Source organism: Hylobates moloch, unplaced genomic scaffold, assembly GCF_009828535.3.
Source record: "Hylobates moloch isolate HMO894 unplaced genomic scaffold, HMol_V3 SCAFFOLD_13, whole genome shotgun sequence".
In the NCBI taxonomy this organism is placed as follows: Eukaryota; Metazoa; Chordata; class Mammalia; order Primates; family Hylobatidae; genus Hylobates; species Hylobates moloch.
Window position 1 is genome coordinate 40,184,532 of NW_026652288.1, and position 21,097 is coordinate 40,205,628.

The window sequence follows — 21,097 nt, forward strand, 5'->3', positions numbered from 1 at the left end:
GCAAAAGATCAATAAAGGCCGGGCGCGGTGGCTCAAGCCTGTAATCCCAGCACTTTGGGAGGCCGAGGCGGGCGGATCACAAGGTCAGGAGATCGAGACCATCCTGGCTAACACGGTGAAACCCCGTCTCTACTAAAAATACAAAAACTTTAGCCGGGCATGTTGGCGGGCGCCTGTAGTCCCAGCTACTCGGGAGGCTGAGGCAGGAGAATGGCGTTAACCCGGGAGGCGGAGCTTGCAGTGAGCCGAGATGCGCCACTGCACTCCAGCCTGGGGGACAGAGCAAGACTCCGTCTCAAAAAAAAAAAAAAAGATCAATAAAAAAAAGTTGGTTCTTTGCAAAGATAAAACTGACAGACCACTAGCTAGATTAACCAAGAAAAAAAGAGGATTCAAATAAATACAATCAGAAATGATAAGATGATATTATAACTGATAACACAGACATATAAAAAATCAGTATAAAGTATATGCACATATTAGAAAACCTAGAGGAAGTGGATACATTCCTGGAAACACATAACCTTCCAACCAGGGGAGAAATAGGAATCCTCAACAGACTACTAATGAGTATTGAAATTGAATCAGTAATAGAAAAAAATCTTGCAACAACAAAAAGCCCAGGACCAGACAGATTCACAGCTGAATTCTACTAGACATGCAAGGAAGAACTAGTAACAGCACTATTGAAACTATTCCAAAAATTATAGGAGGGAATCCCCCCTAACTCATTCTACAAAGCCAGTATCATCCTGATACTGAAGCCAGGCAAGGATAAAACACACAAAAAAACTACAAGCCAATATCCCTGATGAACATAGACACAAATATCTTCAGCAAAATACTAGCAAACCAAATCAAACAGTACATAAAAAAGATAATAATAGCGCAGTCGAGTGGATTTCATTCCGGGGTGTAAGGATGGCTCAACATATGCAACTCAATACATGATTCATCACACACAGAATTAAAAGCCAGGCACTCACGCCTGTAATCCTAGCACTTTGCAAGGCCAAGGCGGGCAGATCACCTGAGGTCAGGAGTTTGAGATCAGCCTGGCCGACATGGCGAAACCCCATCTCTACTAAAAATAGAAAAATTGGCTGGGCGTGGTGGCAGGCACCTGTAGTCCCAGCTACTTGGGAGGCTGAGGCAGGAGAATTACTTGAACCTGAGAAGCGGAGGTTGCAGTGAGCTGAGATAGTGCCATTGCACTCCAGCCTGAGCAACAGAGCAAATTGCTTGAACGTGGGAGGTGGAGGTTGCAGTGAGCCGAGGTTATGCCATTGCACTCCAGCTGGGGGGCAACAAAGCCAGACTCCATCTCAAAAAAAAAACAAAACAAAGAAAAAAAAAATCCTATTTAGTACAAGGTACATTATTTAGGTAATGAGTACATTAAAAGCCAACACTTTCCCCACTACACTATATGTGTGTGTAACACAACTGCCCTTGTGACTTCCTAAACCTATAAAAATTTTTAAAAATTAAGAAACAAAGGCAAATTAAGAATGCTTTTTTAAAAGGTGGGGGCATTATGCTAATAAGTTACTGTGGATTTCAGAGTGCAGAGTAGAAAGATCACAAGAATTTAGTGTGGGAGGTGGGAACAGAAAATGGGTGTATAAATTTTATTGAAGTTAGAGCCCTGGGTTGAGGAATGATGTGGGAGTACTGGATATTGTAGAGACAGATATCATCAGGGCAAAGAGATTAAAGATTTTTGCATTGACGGTTTCACACTATATTGTGATAATAACACTGTATGTGTTGGGAGATAGAACAGGAAACATCTGCCCTGGAATATGTATACTATTAAATGTTTTATCAAACTTTTGATCAAACAAGACAGGAGAACAATTTATAATTTCATTTCGATTTCTATGTTATGAGAAACTGATCATTTGTTCAAATGTTTAACAGGCATGTTCATGTTACTATAAACTCTTCTGTTTCTCCATCACGTTGTTGGTCATCTTTACTGATTACAAATTTCTTTAAATATTTAAGAAACATATATATTTCTCTGTATATTAAGGTTAGTGTTTGTCATATGTTGTTTCAGTAACTTTTCCTAATCTTTTGGCCTCTGGTATTTTTTAATAAGCAGAAATCTTTTTCACATGTAGTAAAATTTACAGTTTTTCTTATACACATAACCTTATTTTTCTTTCTATTAATATTTCTGCAGATTTGGAGTCATCCAAGAATTTAAATTGTACCTCAGGCAAAATCATGAGAATGACTTTAGGATCACTGTTACTGGCTCTAGAGTTCAGGAGACCCAACAAGTAGAATGTGCAATTAGATGGAGTGAAATGTTGAAGAGGACCAAAATGATTCTGAGTCTCGAATCTTGACTTTTAGCCTAGCATGTCAGGAAACAGTGGTCTGGGCTCTACGTGTGTTCCTTTTGTAAAACATGGATCTAATATCATAGATGTAAATGACTCCATGTAATAACATTACTCAAATCATGATAAATCTGGCTCCGTGGATACACAGGAATGACTATTTAGAAATAATTTGAATACTCAGCTTCATTCTCTGTCTATTGTAAAATATATAATTTATTTTAGAACAGTTTGTAGATTTACAGAATAATTATAAAAGCAGTAGAGAGAATTCCCATATAGCCTACACCTACTACTAAAAACATCTTACATTATATGGTACATTTGTTACAATTAATTAACAAGTATTGGTACATTATTATTAGCTAAAGCTTACACTTTATTCCAAATGTTCTTAGGTTTTTAAGCTTTTCTTCCTTTTTCTGTTCCAGCATTCTAAGCAGGAGAATACATTGCATTTAGTCATCATTTCTCCTTAGGTTACTGTTGGCTGTGACACTTTCTTCCTTGTTTTTTTTTTTTTTTGTTGGTGGTGGTGGTGGTGATGTTTTTTGAGATGGAGTTTTGCTCTTGTTGCTCAGGCTGGAGTGCAATGGTGCGGTCTCAGCTCCCTGCAATCTCTGCCTCCCGGGTTCAAGGGAATCTCCTGCCTCAGCCTCCCGAGTTGCTGGGATTACAGGCACCCACCACCACACCCAGCTAATTTTTGTATTTTTAGTAGAGACAGGGTTTCACCATGTTGGCCAGGCTGGTCTCGAACTCCTGAACTCAGGTGATCCACCCTCCTTGGCCTCCCAAAGTGCTGGGATTATAGGTATGAGCCAGCGGGTTCGGCCCTCTTCCTCATTTTAAATGATCTTAACTATTTTGAGGAGGTCAGTATAGCGTAGAATGTTCCTCCGCTAAGATTTGACTGATGTTTTTCTCATGATTAGACTGAGGTTGTTTGCAGGAGGAAGATCATAGAGGTAAAGTGCCATTTTGCTCATAGATAGCAAAGATTCATACTATCAGCATGATGACTTTTTGTTGGTCTTGATCACCTGAGTGAGGGAGTGTTTGTCAAGTTTCTCCAGTGTAAATTTAGTCTTTTCTCCCTTTTCCCATACAGTCGTCTTTGGAAGTCACTATGCACAGCACGTACTTAAGGGGCAGGGTTATACTCCACTTCCCTGAGGGCAGAATATCGACATAAATGATTTGGAATTCTGTACTGGAGATTTATCTCTTCTCCATTTATTTAGTTATTTGTCTGATAATATAGTCATATCAGTATGAATGCATGGATATTTATTTTATACTTCGGGTTATAATCCAATACCACTTTATTTGTTGCTCAAATTTTCATAGAAGTGATATCATCTAAATCACTGTGGCTATGCTGTTGTGAACGCCCTGAAAGCTACACAAACAGAAAAATTTGGTTATTATAAACATCTAAGTAACATAACCATGGTTAGGATCAGGATGGTATCAGGAAAGGTGATGAGAGGTGGGTAGAATTGGAATATAACTGGGGGGAAAGAATTTACTTTTCAATACCTAATGCTGGATTAACTTGGATGTCCGTAGGAGTATTGGTAATTAAACTTGACCCACTAAATCTCATACTGTACACCAAACTTCTCTCAGACTTCATTCTATGTGTCTCTTCCTGTGGCTAGTTGAAATATATATCCTTTCACTATAATAAAGTTGTAATCATAGGCCAGGCATGATGGCTGACACCTGTAATCCCAGGCAAGATGTGAGTGGTGAAATAAAGCCTCTAGGGGAAGAAAGAGGATACCTTCATGAGTTTGTAGGCATGAAACACACACACACGCACACAAACATTTAAGACTCAAAGTTCTAACCAGATATAGAAAAAGGTTGATAAACAGGAGTTAATTAAAATTAAAAACTCCATCAACCCATACCTTTAAGAAAGTGGAAATGCAAGCCACAAAGCAAAAGGCATTTGCAACATACATATCTAGCAAACAAATCAGATCCAAAATACACAAAGAACTCACACAAAGCAATAAGGAAAAGACATGATATGCATTTAAAACGGCCAAAGTCTAACCAACCCTGCATACAAGATATCAAAAAAGCTAGTAAGCAAGCATATGAAAAGGTATTCAACATTATTAGTCATTAGGAAGTGAAAATATAACTTTCTATATCTATATAATAGTTATATAATATTTCTATATAACTATATAATATTATAAAGTTAATTATATAATATTTATATAATATATATTTCTATATATAACTATAGTTATATATTTCTATATATAACTATAGTAACTAATACATTAGTACAGTCCCATTAGAATGACTATACAATACTAAGTGTGAAGAGGACATACAGCAAATGAAACCCTTACAGATTATTTGTGGGAGTGTAAATTTGTACAATCACTTTGGAAAACTGACATTTACTAAATATAGCCTATCTCTGACTCAGCAATTCCATTCTGAAGTATACTGCCAATAGAAAAGAGTAAATATGTCTACATAAAGACACGTATAAGAAGGTTCCCAGAGCTGTAGAAACAATACAGATACCCATCAACCAAAGAATAAGTCAAAGTATATTCCTGTATAGTGATAAATTAACTTCACCCAAAGAGAGGTCTTGCCTTTACCTTGGGTACTGGGAGGCCCACTGTGGGTATTCTAGGCCTCTGGAATGTCCTGCCCAATAACAGTGTCTTGGCTTGGCTGGGAGCTTTGGATGGCCACCTGACAGTATAATGTGATTTATGATGAGTGCTTTGAGACATGCTATATCAGTTTTGACTTCAAGAGAAATGGCAGACAAACAGACAAACCAGCAAGAAGGGCAGAAAGACAAAGGTCAGCTATGTGGGCAATATGTTATCAAACCCCAAGAAAAACACTGGGAACCAAAGGCTAAGGTGAGCTTCCCTGGATTGCAACACTCTATTTTATCAGTACACATTGTAGCTGGAAGGAGGTAATGCCATCCAGGACTCCATAGGGATAGGATGATCAGAAGACTCATCTTTGGACCCCTCTCAGACTTCATTCTATGTGTCTCTTCCTCTGGCTAGTTGTAATTTGTATCCTTTCACTATAATAAAGTTGTAATCGTAGGCCAGGTGCGGTGGCTCACGCCTGTAATCCCAGCACTTTGGGAGGCTGAGGTGGGCAGATCACTTGAAGTCAGGAGTTCGAGACCAGCCTGGCCAACATGGTGAAACCTCGTCCCTACTAAAAGTACAAAAATTAGCTGGGCGTGGTGGCGGGTGCCTGCAATCCCAGCTACTCACGAGGCTGAGGCAGGAGAATCGCTTGAACCCAGGAGGCGGAGGCTGCAGTGAGCCGAGATTGTGCCACTGCACTCTAGCTGGGGCAACAGGAGCAAGACTCCATCTCAAAAAAATAATAATAAAATAAAAATTAAAAACTAAGTTGTAATCATAAGTATAGTATTCTCTTGAGTTCTGTGAATTATTATACTGAATTATCAAGGATAGTCATGACAAGTCCCAAATTTGTAGTCAGCTGGTCTGAAGTATGGGTAGCCCTTGGAACCTCTGAACTTGTGGCTGGTGTCTGAAATGAGGGCAGTCTTGTGGAAACTATTCCTTCAGACTTCAGTTTCCCTAACTCAGTGCAATTCCCATAAAACACTACATAAATAAAAATGAATAATCTATTATAATGTCTGAGAGAGCCATCCTTATTGTTGCATGAAATAATGTTGAGCAAAAGAAACCAGACACAAAAAGGGTTCAGCGTATGATTCCATTTACATAAAGTGGAAAAACGTGAGCTTATCTCTGGTTATGGAAATTAGGAGAGGGGCTATTTCTGAGCAGTGGAGTATTAATAGCAAAGCAGCACAAAGAAGCCTGCTTAGGCTGTAAATGTTTATCAGTCTGGGCAGTGCTTACATAGGTGTACAATATTACTTCATCAAGTTTAACACTTAGGATTTATGCTATTGCCACCAGTATTTTATATACCTAAATAAAAATGAATTCAAGTAGAAGTGTAGAAAAGGCTACTGAATGTAGTGAGTGTGGAGTTCAAGGGAAACAAACCCACGGGGGTGAAATCACCAAGGAACAAGTAAGTATAATTAGTAAATGTGTCAAAGGCTGAGTCTTAGAAAACTTCAATCTTTAGGGAACAGAGAGATGAAGAGAAACGATGCATTAAATGACCATGAAGAGTAGCTACATGGGAAAGAGCAACACAGTTTGAGAATTCTACTTTTCTGCTCTTTAATAGAAAAAGATATTTTAAAAGATGATTTCATAGAAATTGAGTAAGCCTGCCTATAGATATATGATGTTCTCCAATTAAAATACAAAAACAAATTAGGTTCAAAATAAAACACTAACTATATGGTGTTTATAAGGACATATACCTAGAACAAGCTGACACGCAACAGACCTAGTGCAGCTCTACTGGCCAAAGCAGAATTTTCAGTATTAGAGAAATTGGAATTCAACATCATAGTGAAAAATACAGCAACCAAACATAAAAAGTAAAACACCTATATTAACAGAAGACCTTGAAATAATATAGCTGGGCATTTTCTGCCCACTTTTCAGAATTAAAATAATCAGAGGATATTTAAATAATGTAATCACCAAGCTTAATATAATTAAATAGAACTTTGTGTTTTATAGAGAATATATATTATTTCACATCATGTATCTATAAAATATATTAAAAACCTAATATATATTTGGCCACAAATAATAAATTAGTGTTTTAACTTTTTAATGAAGTTTCACAGATCACACACATTATAATTTCATATGCTGAATCTTTTTCACAAGTTTTTGAAAATTTAGAAACACACACAAACATAGAGACACCTAGGTAACTAGTGAATCAAAAAGAAATCAAGATTAAAATAATAATTATCTAGAAGTTAATTTTTAAAAAACTATGGGGCCAGGCGCGGTGGCTCACACCTGTAATCCCAGCACTTTGGGAGGCCAAGGTGGGCGAATCACGAGGTCAAGAGATCAAGACCATCCTGGCCAACATGGTGAAACCCCGTCTCTACTAAAAAATACAAAAATTAGCCAGGCATGGTGGCGCATGCCTGTAGTCCCAGCTACTCAGGAGGCTGAGGCAGGAGAATCACTTGAACCTGGGAGGCGGAGGTTGCAGTGAGCCGAGATCATGCCACTGCACTCTAGCCTGGTGACAGAGTGAGACTCCATCTCAAAAAAAGAAGAAAAAAAAAACTATGGGCCCCAGATATAGCAATATTCAAAGGACATCTTGTAGCCTTAAATGCTTCCAATTTAAAAGGGACTGAAAATATATTAACTAAGCACATGTACTCAACAAATACACACAAATAAAAAGAAAATAGTGAAATATATTTTTGAAATAGAAAAAGCAAACAAAAATAGTCAAAAACATGAAGAAAACACAGATAAAGTTTTTTTTAAAAAAACAAGTAAAATGAATGGGACTCCTTCAAATCAATTTAGAGGAATAAAGTGGTTTAAAAATAAAACTATGAGTAGAAATACAAATATATATACAGAGACTGAAAACTGAAAGCCAATTCTGTTTGCCAATATCAACAAATTTGAAAATCTAAAGAAAAGGAACCATTAAAATCATTGATGAAGTAGTTTATCAGTTCTAAAATGCACTTTTTACCCCACATTTTAATATCTCTGAAAGTGGGTTTCAATATATATCTCCAACAGATTAATCTGCAGGACTTTAAAAATTAGTTTTATAATTAAAGTGATGTATCTTATATGCGGCATCTTAAGATTTCATAAGTTAGTCTGTTTTTAATAATTCCTATTCCATATATTTTTAAAAATTAAAAAATCGAATTATCTCAAATTAAAAAAATATAAAATATACTAATGCTGATATATTTTCATCTTTTGTTCTTTCCGATGCAAAATGTGAATGAATGCCAGAATATTCACTCAAGGGACCTGACTGGGGGGTATAAAAGAGACTTTGGCCACAGGGTTTTTTTCCCCAGACTTCCTAGATACAGTTTTTGCTTTATATCCCTTATATAATACCCATTTCTAAGCCACTTTGAGCCGAGATTGCGCCACTGCACTCCAGCCTGGGTGACAGAGCAAGACTCCATCTCAAAAAATAATAATAATAATAAAATTTTCATTTTAATTTTCAAAATAATTAAAAGGGTACATGTAATCGTAATAAACATAAGCTGAGTATCCCTCAAAATGCTTCGGACCAGAAGTGTTTTTGATTTTGGAATATTTGCATTACACTTACCAGGTGAGCATACTTAATCCAAAAACCTGAAATTATCTTTGAGCATAATGTTGAGCTCAAAAAGTTTTGGAATTTGGAGCATTTCAGATTTTGAATTTTCAAATTGAGCATGCTCAACCTGTAATCTGTAAAGTCTCTAGAGTAATGTCGCTTTTGCATGCATGTTCATATACCTTTATTTATGAGAACTGCTAATATTTTTGTTTTCAAAACAGCATGTTGTGATTGATCTAGCTTTTTTTATTCTAAAATTACTTTTCCTTCCCATTATCCTTAGGGTTTTTGTTGTAGTTATTCTTTCTCCAACTTCTTGGGTTATATGCTTGGTTTCTTTATTTATAATTTCTTTAATATTCTAACAAATGAATGAATTTAGAGCTATAAAATTTCCTCTGTATATTACAGGTCCTCACAGGTTTTGCTATGTAATCTATTCAGTGCCATTTATTTAAAAAATAATGTATTTGATTTTAATTAATTTATTCATTTATTTTTAGAGACAGAGTCTTATTCTGCTGTCCAGGCTGGAGTGCAGCAGCACAATAACAGTGCACTGAGGCCTTGAATTCCTGGGCTCAACTGATCCTCCCACCTCAGCCTCTGGTAGCTGGAGGCCACCATGCCTGGCTCATTTTTAAAACTTTTATTGTAGAGATGGGGGCTTGCTATGTCACCCAGGCTGGTCTCAAACTCCAGGCTTCCAGCAATCCTCCTGCCTCAGCCTCCCAAAGTGCTGAGATTTCAGGCAAGAGTTATTGTGCCTGCCTGCATTTTATTTTTAAGCAAAGAATCATGCAGATGAGTACTGAATTAGTATTTGGATTTCAATGGAGAAAACTACCATAGATTTTTTACTTCTACTCTGGTACAAATTTTAGTGTATTTGTCTTCTCACACTTTATAATCTTATTATTTTTTCTGTAGGACAATTATTTATTTATTTATTTATTTATTTATTTTTCTGAGACAGAGCCTTGCTCTGTCACCCAGGTTGGAGTTCAGTGGTGCAATCTTAGTTCACTGCAACCTCCACAGGTTCAAGCAATCCTTATGCCTCAGACTCCTGAGTAGCTGGAACTACAGGCACACGCCACCATGCCTGGCTAATTTTTGTATTTTTAATAGAGATGGAGTTTCACCATGTTGGCTAGGCTCCTGGCCTCAAGTGATCCACCCACCTTGGCCTCCCAAAGTACTGAAATTACAGGTGTGAGCCACTGTGCCTGGCAGCAAATATTCTTATTCAACAAGGAATGAATGTCAATCAAACTTTCCCTACATTCATTTAAATGAATGTCTTTCTCCATTATGAGGTCTTTGTTGTTGAGTATGGTATGGATCACGGCTGAAAGTTTTTCTATAAATAATAAAAATGAAGCTTGAGAAGATAATAGTGATGGGTAACATTCACTAAGCATTTATTATGTGATAGGCACAATTCTAGAATCCACACAATAAGGCTCTGAGGTATTCTGATTCTACCCACATTACCATAGGTATGTTACAGATGCATATAAAAGGATCTGGAAGAATAAGTAAATTGGTTAACATTGGAAAGGAACTGAGGCCAGGAATGCTGCTCAAAGGAAAGGCCGGCTTTATCTGTAATGCAAAAATCTTTTATATGCAAAAGCAATTGACACATTATCTCTGAAATGAACAATAAATAAATAAATCAGACACACTGAAAAGGAGCCATCAAGGTAAGTGTTAATAATGGCAAAACTTTTAATATTTGACAAAATTGGGGTTTGATAAAGACAGGTGAATACTATAAAGCCAATAAAATGGTAACAACATACTTACAGACAAAAAATATTAAGGGCTGGTTATAGTATAGCATAGTCACACCTTGTTTCCAAAACAATGAGAGAGATAGTATTAAAGGATTTGCTCCAAAAGTTTGACAGTGATTATCTATGATTGGTAAGATTACAGGTAAACATATCCTTTTTTTCTTTTTATCTACATTATGATGAGGGAAAGCTGTTTTGCAAAATGGAGAGTATAATTTTATAAAAGGAAAGTAAACAATCTTCTAAAACAAAAGGTACAGGTATTAAAGGATACTTAAAAGTAACAGTTATTGACCATAAACAAGGTGAGACATAGATACATATATGTAAATTTAAAAAACACTGGGCCAGGCATGGTGGCTCATGCCTGTAATTCCAGCACGTCGGAAGGCCGAGGTGGATGGATCACGAGGTCAAGAGATCGAGACCATCCTGGCAAACATGGTGAAACCCCGTCTCTAATGAAAATACAAAAAATTAGCCGGGTATAGTGGTGGGCGCCTGTAGTCCCAGCTACTCGGGAGGCTGAGGCAGGAGAATCACTTGAACCCGGGAGGTGGAGGTTGCAGTGAACCGAGATTGCACCACTGCACTCCAGCCTGGCGACAGAGTGAGACTCTGTCTCAAAAAAAAACAGAAACAAACAAAAACAAACAAAAAAAAACCACTGACCTAATATCCAAGCTTTATATGAATAAAAATGTAACTTACCATCAAATAGTCAATAAAAAACAATATGAAAATGGACAAGGTTATTGAATAAATGGTGTTAGGATAATCAGGAAAGAAAAAAAGGATAAATTTAGACTTGCAATAAATAAAATAATTTTTCGATGAATCAGTAATTCTGTATAATACAAAAACAAAGACCATTGAAAAAATATAGTAGGATTAACCCAGAAATGAGTTTTCCAATGTTTAAAATTGAGGCAAAATACAATAAACGATTTTTTTTCATTTTTAACATTCACAAGTAAGAATTTTCCAAAAGTAATGAAGGAATGAATATAGATAAGGATCTTCAAATATTTATTTTATTTGGGGTGATTTTTTTCCTGTATAAATGTTCTTAGACTGACTAACCTGTGAAGCATAAGTAAGGCATTTGTACCTTAGTTCTATCTGTAGAGATTTTCACCACTATGAATTTTCTTATGTCATATGTTTAGAGTCCTTCCTTCAGCACATAATTTCAATTTATAGTTTCCAATTCACAGAGTTTCTTACCATTATGACTTTTCTTATGTTGCTGAAACTCTGAACCCCTCCCATAAGCCTTCCCACAGTTCTTACATTCATAAGGTTTCTCACCTGTGTGAATTCTCTGATGCTGAGTAAGGCTTGAGCCACTATAAAAAGCCTTCCCACACTCCCTACATTCATAGGGTTTCTCACCAGTGTGTATTCTCTGGTGCCGATTAAGAGCTGAACCACTACTAAAGGACTTTCCACATTCTTTACATTCATAGGGTCTTTCACCAGTATGGATTAGCTGGTGTTGGATAAGTTTTGAGCCACTACCAAAGGCCTTCCCACATTCCTTACATTCATAGGGTTTCTCACCAGTATGAATTCTGTGATGTTGAGTAAGGTCTGAACCACTACTAAAGGTCTTCCCACATTCCTTACATTCATAAGGTTTCTCACCAGTATGCATTCTTTGATGCTGAATAAGTTTTGAACCACTTCTAAAGGCTTTCTCACACTCCTTACACTCATAGGGTTTCTCACCAGTGTGAATTCTCTGATGTTGAGTGAGATCTGAGCCACTATTAAAAGCCTTCCCACATTCCTTACATACATAAGGTTTCTCACCAGTATGAATTCTTTGATGTCGAGTAAGGGCTGATCCAAAACTAAAGGCCTTACCACATTCATTACATATATATGGTTTCTCACCGGTATGAATTCTCTGATGCCGAGTAAGGGCTGAACCACTGCTAAAGGCCATTCCACATGCTTTGCATTCATAAGGTTTCTCACCAGTATGAATCCGCCGATGTTGAGTAAGGTTTGAACCACTGCCAAAGGCTTTACCACAATCTATACATTCATAAGGTTTCTCACCTGTGTGAATTCTGTGATGCCGAATAAGGGCTGATTCAAAACTAAAGGACTTCCCACATTCCTTACATTCATAAGGCTTTTCACCACTGTGAATGATCTGATGTCGAATAAGGCCTGATCCAAAACTAAAGGCTTTCCCACATTCCTTACATTCATAGGGTTTCTCACCAGTATGAATTCGCTGATGGTGAGTAAGGTTTGAGCCACTACCAAAGGCCTTCCCACATTCTTTACATTCAAAAGGCTTCTCACCAGTATGAATTCTTTGATGGTAAGCAAGGTTTGCACCACTACCAAAGGCCTTGCCACATTCTTTGCATTCATAAGGTTTCTCACCAGTATGAATTCGCTGATGTCGAATAAGGACTGATACAAAACTAAAATCCTTCCCACATTCCTTACATTCAAGGAGTTTCTCATCAGTATGAATTCTCTGATGCTGGATACTGAAAGTGGGCATGTCTTCAGGAGTAAATATCATTTCACTGAAATGTCCTTCCTGAGATCCCTGTTTTCTCTCAAACTGGCTTTTACATTCCCAATCACCTCTGAAACTTGAACACTCAATGCTGTGTTTTGTAAGGTTTTCCATTATCTCCCATCAGGATGATTCTATTCCATAAATATCCTTTTTCAGAAATAATTTCTTGGTCTCAACTTTGATTCATAGTCTGAAAGAAAATATAAAAGCAAACATTCATTTTTTTGTGTTCTGGGAGAGATTAAACGTTTATAATAGATACGAAAGACTTAACTACAATTTAATTTTCATAAAAATTGAGTGGCTTATACAGTTCTCACATATGACTAGGCAATTTGAAAAACAGATTAGGGAAGCAGAGAAAATGAGTAAAAGTCAGACTAGAAAGTGGAGGAGGTTTTCAGGAAACAGATTATTTTTAAATGGTAGTTTAGATAAAAGTTCCCTGCAGACTTTGAAAGCTTGGTAATTATATAGATGTCCTGGCCCTGTCTTAATTTTTTAAGAGATGAATCTAGTGCTATAAACATTTATAAATGAGGGTAATTCTCATATTCATTTATCAGGGTTGTTTGGAGTACTACATTTTTCCTCGGGTGGAAAATCTGGGATGTTTCAGTAATAAACATAATTTGCATATAAACTGATGGAGACAGAAAAGAAAGATAATCCACGAAGAGCAGTTTCCAAATGAAAGACTAATGTGCTAAATGAGTATGGAATGAGCTATGGAGAGGGAAGATTCATCTGTGGTTAGAATGTGGTTTGTTTATGCCATTTAATTAAGAAATAAGTTTGCCTCCAAATTCTATGATGATAACATTGGGAGAAGAAGGAGCTCAGTAAGGGCTACAGCAGAGGAACAGAATCTAGTTTTAACATAAGAGGAAAGGGAAGACAAGACAGAAGGCAATGTGATACTACTAGAAGATTGCAAGAAAGATGAAGATATATAAATATCCTGAACCTCATCTTTGATGATTATGGAATGATTCTGATCACACCAAATCTACTTACATACTTGCATAAAGTAACTGTGCAGTGCTTATTATTTTGGGAGACTTATTTGCCTCAAAAGTAGAGGCTAGGAAAGGGAATGGATTTAAAGATACTATCTAAGGCCCTGAGTGAATACCTCAAACCCCAAAAAGTGAAAACATTCCAGCACCAATCTCTTTCTACAACTCACATAACAATCCTGTTTAGAGCAGGTCTAAATATGTCTTGAAATTGTTCTTCCAATCTCCAACTGGCTAATCCAAATCAAAATTATCTGTTGCTTGGACACTAAAGCAGCATTTCTTCTACCTGCCTGCATTTCCAGTTTTGCACTCTTAGCACCCAGAGTGATATTTAGCCTAGAACTGTTCTGCTCACAATGAACTTGCTCTTAAAAGTTCCTCAGTGATCTGCCTGTCTCTTCAACTTAATATCCCTCTCTGCACCCCTCACCCAACAATAAGCTGTAGCTACAGTGGTCTTCATAGTTCTTCAAATGCACAAAACTGTACCGACCCATCCCCATCATGGTTTCATCTGCCTGAAATGTCCCCCTATATCCACTGCCCCTACTCTTGGCCTTGACAGTTTCTGGCAGTGGTTTAGGTCTCTGCTAAATGATATATCTTTAAAATATTTCCTGCATGTTCCATCTGAATTATGCACACTCTACTATCACTTCTCAGAGCTCTTTTTTCCTCTTTTCTTTGTGTTTTGTTTTGATAATGGGTAATTTACACATCCATTCCCTACAGTTAAATTTTTCATATTTGTCTGAATGCTTGTTTAATCTCTGTCTGCTACAATAGAGCCAAGCTTCATGAAGACAAAGATAACATCTATTAATTTAATCAACTTGAACTTTTTTTGCATATACATGCAAAAAAAACCTAAATGCATTTATTGAATAGCTAATATAATAAATTATTTTCAAAATGTATTATCCTTACAAATAAACATCTAAAAACTAGATTTCTCTAGACGTTCGACATAATTTCTCTGAAAAAGGGCAAGTGGATCACATGCATTTATCCCCGTACGCTTTCCAAAACCTCACTAAAAGGAATGAAAAGGAATTTGTAAAACGGAACAAAACCACCACATACAAGGAAATTAAAGAGGAAGCTGCAGCAACAAAACATTTTAAGCTTATTTATTTATTTATTTATTTTGAGACGGAGTTTCTCTCTTGTTGCCCAAGCCGGAGTGCAATGGCATGATCTCAGATCACTGCAACCTCTGCCTCCCGGGTTCAAGTGATTCTCCTGCCTCAGCCTCCTGAGTACCTGGGATTACAGGCATGTGCCACCACGCCTGGCTAATTTTGTATTTTTAGTAATACAGGGTTTCTCCATGTTGGTCAGGCTGGTCTTGAACTCCCAACCTCAGCCTCCCAAAGTGCTGGGATTACAGGCGTTAGCCACCAGGCCTGGCCCCCACCCACCCCCTTTTTTTTAGCGGAGTTTCACTCTTGTCACCCAGACTGGAATGCAATGGCGCAATCTCAGCTCACTGCAACCTCTGCCTCCCAGGTTCAAGTGATCCTCCTGCCTCAGCCTCCCAAATAGCTGGGATTGCAGGTGCCCACCACCACACCTGGCTGATTTTTGTATTTTTAGTAGAGGTGGGGTTTCACCATATTGGCCAGGCTGGTCTCAAACTCTCGACCTCAAGTGATCCACCTGCCTTGGCCTCCCAAAGTGCTGGGATGACAGTCATGAGCCACCACGCCCAGTCAACATTTTAAGTTGAAAGTGTAAGATAAACGATGACCAATCAAAAAAGATATAATCTTAACTAAAAGTAAGGAAAACCCACAGATAGTTACACTTTTTGTGTGTAAAAAAGTGTATGATTTATGCTGCAGAATCCCAGAAAAACTTAAGAAGTGGAGGGAACTAAGGACCCATAAAAGTCTAACAATCAACATACAAAAATTTAGCATACAGCTTCTTAGGGCCCACTCTAAATTACAAATAGATCACCACCTCATGAAGATATGTGCACTCACATGCTCAAAGCAGTATTATTCACAATAGCCAAGACATGAAAATAACCTATGTGTCCACTGATGGATGAACAGATGAAGAAATTGTGATATATATAAACGAATATTATTCACCACTGAAAATGAAAGAGATCCTGCCATTGGACAAAGCAGACATGAAACTGGAGGACGTTATGCTATGTGAAATAAGGGAGACAAAGGAAGAGAAATACTACATGATTTCACTTATATGTAGAATGTAAAAAAAAAAAAAAGTACAGAAATAGCATACAAAATGGTAGTCACCAGGGACTGTCAGGGAGAAAATGGGGAGATGCAGGTCAAAGGATACAAAGTTTCAGACATGTAGAATGAATAAGTCTAGAGATCCAATGTACAACATGAGGACTATAGTTAATGACATTGTATTGTATTTGAGATTTTTGATGAGGGTAGATTTTTAGATGCTCTTGCCACACACACACAAAAAGTGTAATTATGTGGATGATGAACATGTTAATTTGCTAGACTACAGTCACCATTTCATAATATGTATCAAAACCTCATGTTGTATATCTTAAATATATACAAAAACAACAGAAACAAAAAATAGGCAAATATTAGATATTTGAGAAAAGCCTGTAAGATAAAAGACAGTAAACAAAGCAACCAAAGGAACTCAGAAGACAGACTATATAGGAGAACAAAGAAAACCTCAAAAGTCACAATGTATATTCTCATAAGGATGTGAGAAGCTACTCCACATGATACAAAAATAGAATAATATGAAAGAAATATTAAGTGAAAAAAAGTATTCATAGAAAATGAAAATATAAAGTCAGAATAAAAACAAATCATTCAAAAGTAAATAATAAAATATCTTTAAAATCCATACAAAAAAGATACAGAAATGGAAAATAGGAAAATATGGGAGGTCAAGCAACAAAGTCCAACGTCTACTGAGAAGAAATCATTTTTAGAAGTTTGCTAAGAATCTACAAAGTGTGCTAGAAGAAATGGAGGAACCTGAAAATCACCATTTTAAAATCATCAATAGGATAAAAGATTCAGGTAAGGATCCTCAATGGATTCTAAAACTGGATAATGAATTGTGCTGCAGAAAAAGATATTCACTTGATCTCACAGTATCACTCTACAGATTATTTATTAATTATAAAGGGAAAAAATATATACCTGTTTAACAGAAAGATTTGGTACTCACCACCTTAATCTTAAGCAGTAAAACTTGATGCCTTAGTTTACTTGTGTTGCTATGAAGACATATCTAAGGGTGGGTAACTTATAAAGAAAAGAGGTTTATTTGGCTCACAGTTCTGCAGGCTGTACAAGATGCATGGCACCAACACCTTCTTCTGATGAAGGTTTCAGGCTGCTTCCACTAGCAGAAGGTGAAGAGGAGCTGGGATGTGCAGAGATTATGTGGAGAGAGAGGAAGCAAAAGAGAGGGTCGAGGGAGGTGCTAGGTTCTTTTTAACAACCAGCTCTTTTGGGAACTAATAAGAGCAAGAACTCACTCACTCACTGCCCCCCAGGGAGGGCATTAATCTATTCATCAGGGATCCACCCCCATAACTGCAACACCTGCCATTAAGCCCCACCTTCAACACAAGGGGGGAAATTTCAACATAAGATTCGGAGGGGACAAACATCCATATAGCACTTGGCATCAACAGTAATGGAGCAACCTGACAATATCTTCCTCCCAATGTAATACAATAAAAGATATTCCATCATACCACCTATGTGGTATGCTTGCCAAATATATTTAACCGGAATCTAAGCTTCCTATACATGAGAAAGCCATGAGACAAATAAAGGTTATGGGACATTCTATAAAATAATTGTCCGGGATTCTCAAAAAAATTCAATGTCATATAAAACAAGGCCGGGCATGGTGACTCATGCCTGTAATCCCAGCACTTTGGGAGGCCAAGTTGGGCAGATCACCTGAGGTCAGGAGTTCAAGACCAGCCTGACCAACATGGAGAAACCCCATCTCTATTAAAAATACAAAATTAGCCGGGTGTAGTGGCACATGCCTGTAATCTCAGCTACTCAGGAGGCTGAGGCAGGAGAATCGCTTGAACCCAGGATGCGGAGGTTGTGTTAAGACAAGATTGTACCATTGCACTCCAGCCTGGGCAACAAGACTGAAACTCCGTCTCAAAAAAAACCCCAAAAATTCAGTCATATAAAACAAAAAATGAAAGGCTGGGAGCGGTGGCTCACGCATGTAATCCCAGCACTTTGGGAGGCCAAGGCAGGTGGATCACGAGGTCAGGAGATCGAGACCATCCTGGCTAACACGGTGAAACCCCGTCTCTACTAAAAATACAAAAAATTAGCCAGGCGTGGTGGCGGGCGCCTGCAGTCCCACCTACTCGGGAGGCTGAGGCAGGAGAATGGCGCGAACTCGGGAGGTGGAGCTTGCAGTGAGCCGAGATCAGCCACTGCACTCTGGCCTGGGCAAAAGAGCCAGACTCTGTCTCAAAAAAAAAAAAAAAAAAAAATGAGAGACTGCTCCAGATTAAAAGAGACTAAAGAGATCCAATGACCAAATCAATATATAAATCTTGACTGGATCCTAGATCAGGCAAACACACACCCAAGTAAAACAAACAAACAAACAAACAAACAAACAAACAAACACAATAGCAGCTAAATAAAGACAGTTTGAAAACTACTGGAGCTGTCTAAACATAAAATGCTTAAGAATATTATTAAGTCTATTTTAATTTTCTTAGGTTGGAGATATATCATTAATACTAAGGAGATATATGTTAAAATTATTAATGGTCAAATGTGAAGACGTGCCCAACATATTTTCAAATGACTCACAAAAAGAAGTGTATGTGTGTGTATTAATAAAGATAAAGGAAATGTGGCAAAATGGCAACAACTGAAGAATCTGGGTGATGGATGATAGAATCTGAATGTTTGTGTCCTCCCAACCCCCAAATGAAATGTTGAACTTTAGTTATCAATGTAATGGGGCAAGGAGGTGGGGCCTTTGGGAGGTGATTAGGTCATGAGGGCAGATCCCTCATGAATGTAATTAGTGTCCTTACAAAAGAGGACCTGGAGGACTGCCTTTCCCTTTCTACTATGTGAGGACAAAGAGAGAAGGTGCCAACTATAAAGCAGAAAGCAGGTCCTTCCTAGACACTGAATCTGCCAACATCTTGATCATGTACTTTCCAGCCTCCACAACTGTGAGAAATGTTTCTTTTGTTTATAAGATAACTAGTTTATGGTGTTTTGTTACAGTGGCCCAAACAGAGGAAGAAAATGGGTGTTCAGAATTCACTGGAATAATCTTTTTTTCTCTATGTTTGAAATTTTTCAAATAAAACAGAAAATACAGATTGTTCTAAAAAGTAGTATTAAGGGAAACTTCCCAGACCTGAAAGACATGAGTCTCCATATTTAATGGGTCCACTTGGTATGTAATATAAAAAAAAGATTTACATTTAGATGTATTTTTATTAGGTTCTAGGACACTGGGAACAAAGAAAATACCCTAAAAGGCTCCACAATGCAAAGACAGGGTATAAACCAAAGACCAGGAATGAAAATGGCTTTAGAGTTCTAAACAATACTATAAGACAGAGATCATAACTTTAAAATTCTGAGGAAAAATATTTTTAATGTAGAATTCCATGCCCTGCCAAAGAATCAATATAGTGGTTGAAAAATATACTGGAACTCACAAAATTTAATTCTCATTCATCCTTTCTCACATGCCACCAATATCAAGAAGAAGAACCAAACCAAGAAACAGGAAGGCAAGGAATCCAAGAAACAAAGAACTCAACACAGAAGGGCAGTGAATTTAAAAAGATAGAATTCTAGAGTAATAGTGGTACAAGCAGTCAGTAGAGAAAAAAAGGATCATAGAAGAGATGTCTCTAAACCCAAGAAACTGATAGAACATACTGGGAAAAGATTTATTTTCCAGTAGATTTTGAATATAAATTAATGACAAATATATGGACAAAAAGGTAATATTAATTACATGGAAAACAAAGTTGTGTAACAATATAAGTGTGATTCACAGCTCACTTATGAATAAAATCTGTTAAAAAGATGCAAGCCACAGAATGGGCAATGATATTTACAAAATATTTAACTGCCAAAGAACTAGCATGTAAAATATAAGATCTTTCTCAAATCATTAATAAAAAGCTAAATGGGCTGGGTGCAGTGGCTCAAGTCTGTAATCCCAGCACTTTGGGAGGCCCAGGTCAGGAGTTCGAGACCACCCTGGCCCACATGGTGAAACCCCATCTCTACTAAAAATACGAAACAGTTAGTCAGGCATGGTGGCACGCTGGGCATGGTGGCGTGCGCCTGTAATCCCAGCTACTTGGGACGCTGAGGCAGGAGAACTGCTTGAACCCAGGAGGTGGAGCTTGCAGTGAGCCGAGATCACGCCACTGCATTCCAGCCGGGGTGACAGAGCAAGACTCAGTCTCAAAAAAAAAAAAAAAAAAGCTAAATGATCCAAGAGAAAAGAAACCACTAAATAAATAGGAAGACATTGCCATTTTCACTCCTGGCCTTATTTATGCCCTGTGTAATAATTTGTCAGGTCTTTGTCCTAGGGTTCCTAGCACAGAGCTAGACATGTCTTTGCTATGGATCACACCTGAGTTTATGCTAATAAGGTAACTCATGGTGGACCCCTGAGTAGCTTCAGAATTGGTGCAGTCATCAAAAATACTTTTAGCTAGCCCAATCTCTGAGGAAGAAAGTGGGGCTGGAGACTGGGTTCAGTCATGTGGCCAATGATTAATCAATCATGCCTACATAATGAAATTCCACCCCAAAGTTCAGTGGGGCTTCCTTGTTGGTGAACATATCAATGTGTTTGGAGGGTGACACACCCTGCTTTCACCAGGAAAGCAAACAGAAACTATGTATAGATCCCTTTCAGACCTTGCTCTATGTGTCTCTTTACTGGGCTGTTCCTAATTTGTATCCTTATCTTTCATAATAAAACTATAATTTTAAGTGTAGTGCTTTCCTGAATTCTGTGAGTTGTAGTAAATTACTAAATGAAGGGGGGAGGGGGAGGAAGTCATGGGAACTTCTTGGAATTGTAGCTAGTTGGCCTAAAGTAAGGGCAGAT

The 21,097-nt window shown here is 37.5% G+C and overlaps 1 protein-coding gene across 4 annotated transcripts in view; it reads right to left on the reverse strand.

The window, feature by feature from the left end:
* Nucleotides 1-10,009: 10,009 nt before the first annotated feature.
* The window catches only part of ZNF345 (zinc finger protein 345), a 31,141-nt gene continuing 20,053 nt past the window's right edge, over nt 10,010-21,097 (reverse strand). For all 4 annotated transcript variants that reach the window (XM_058426318.1, XM_032173145.2, XM_032173144.2 and 1 more), the window contains exon 3: nt 10,010-13,149. In XM_058426318.1, the coding sequence (XP_058282301.1) occupies nt 11,604-13,070 (1,467 nt within the window). In that variant the 5' untranslated portion in view covers nt 13,071-13,149 and the 3' untranslated portion in view covers nt 10,010-11,603. The remainder of the gene's footprint in view (nt 13,150-21,097) is intronic.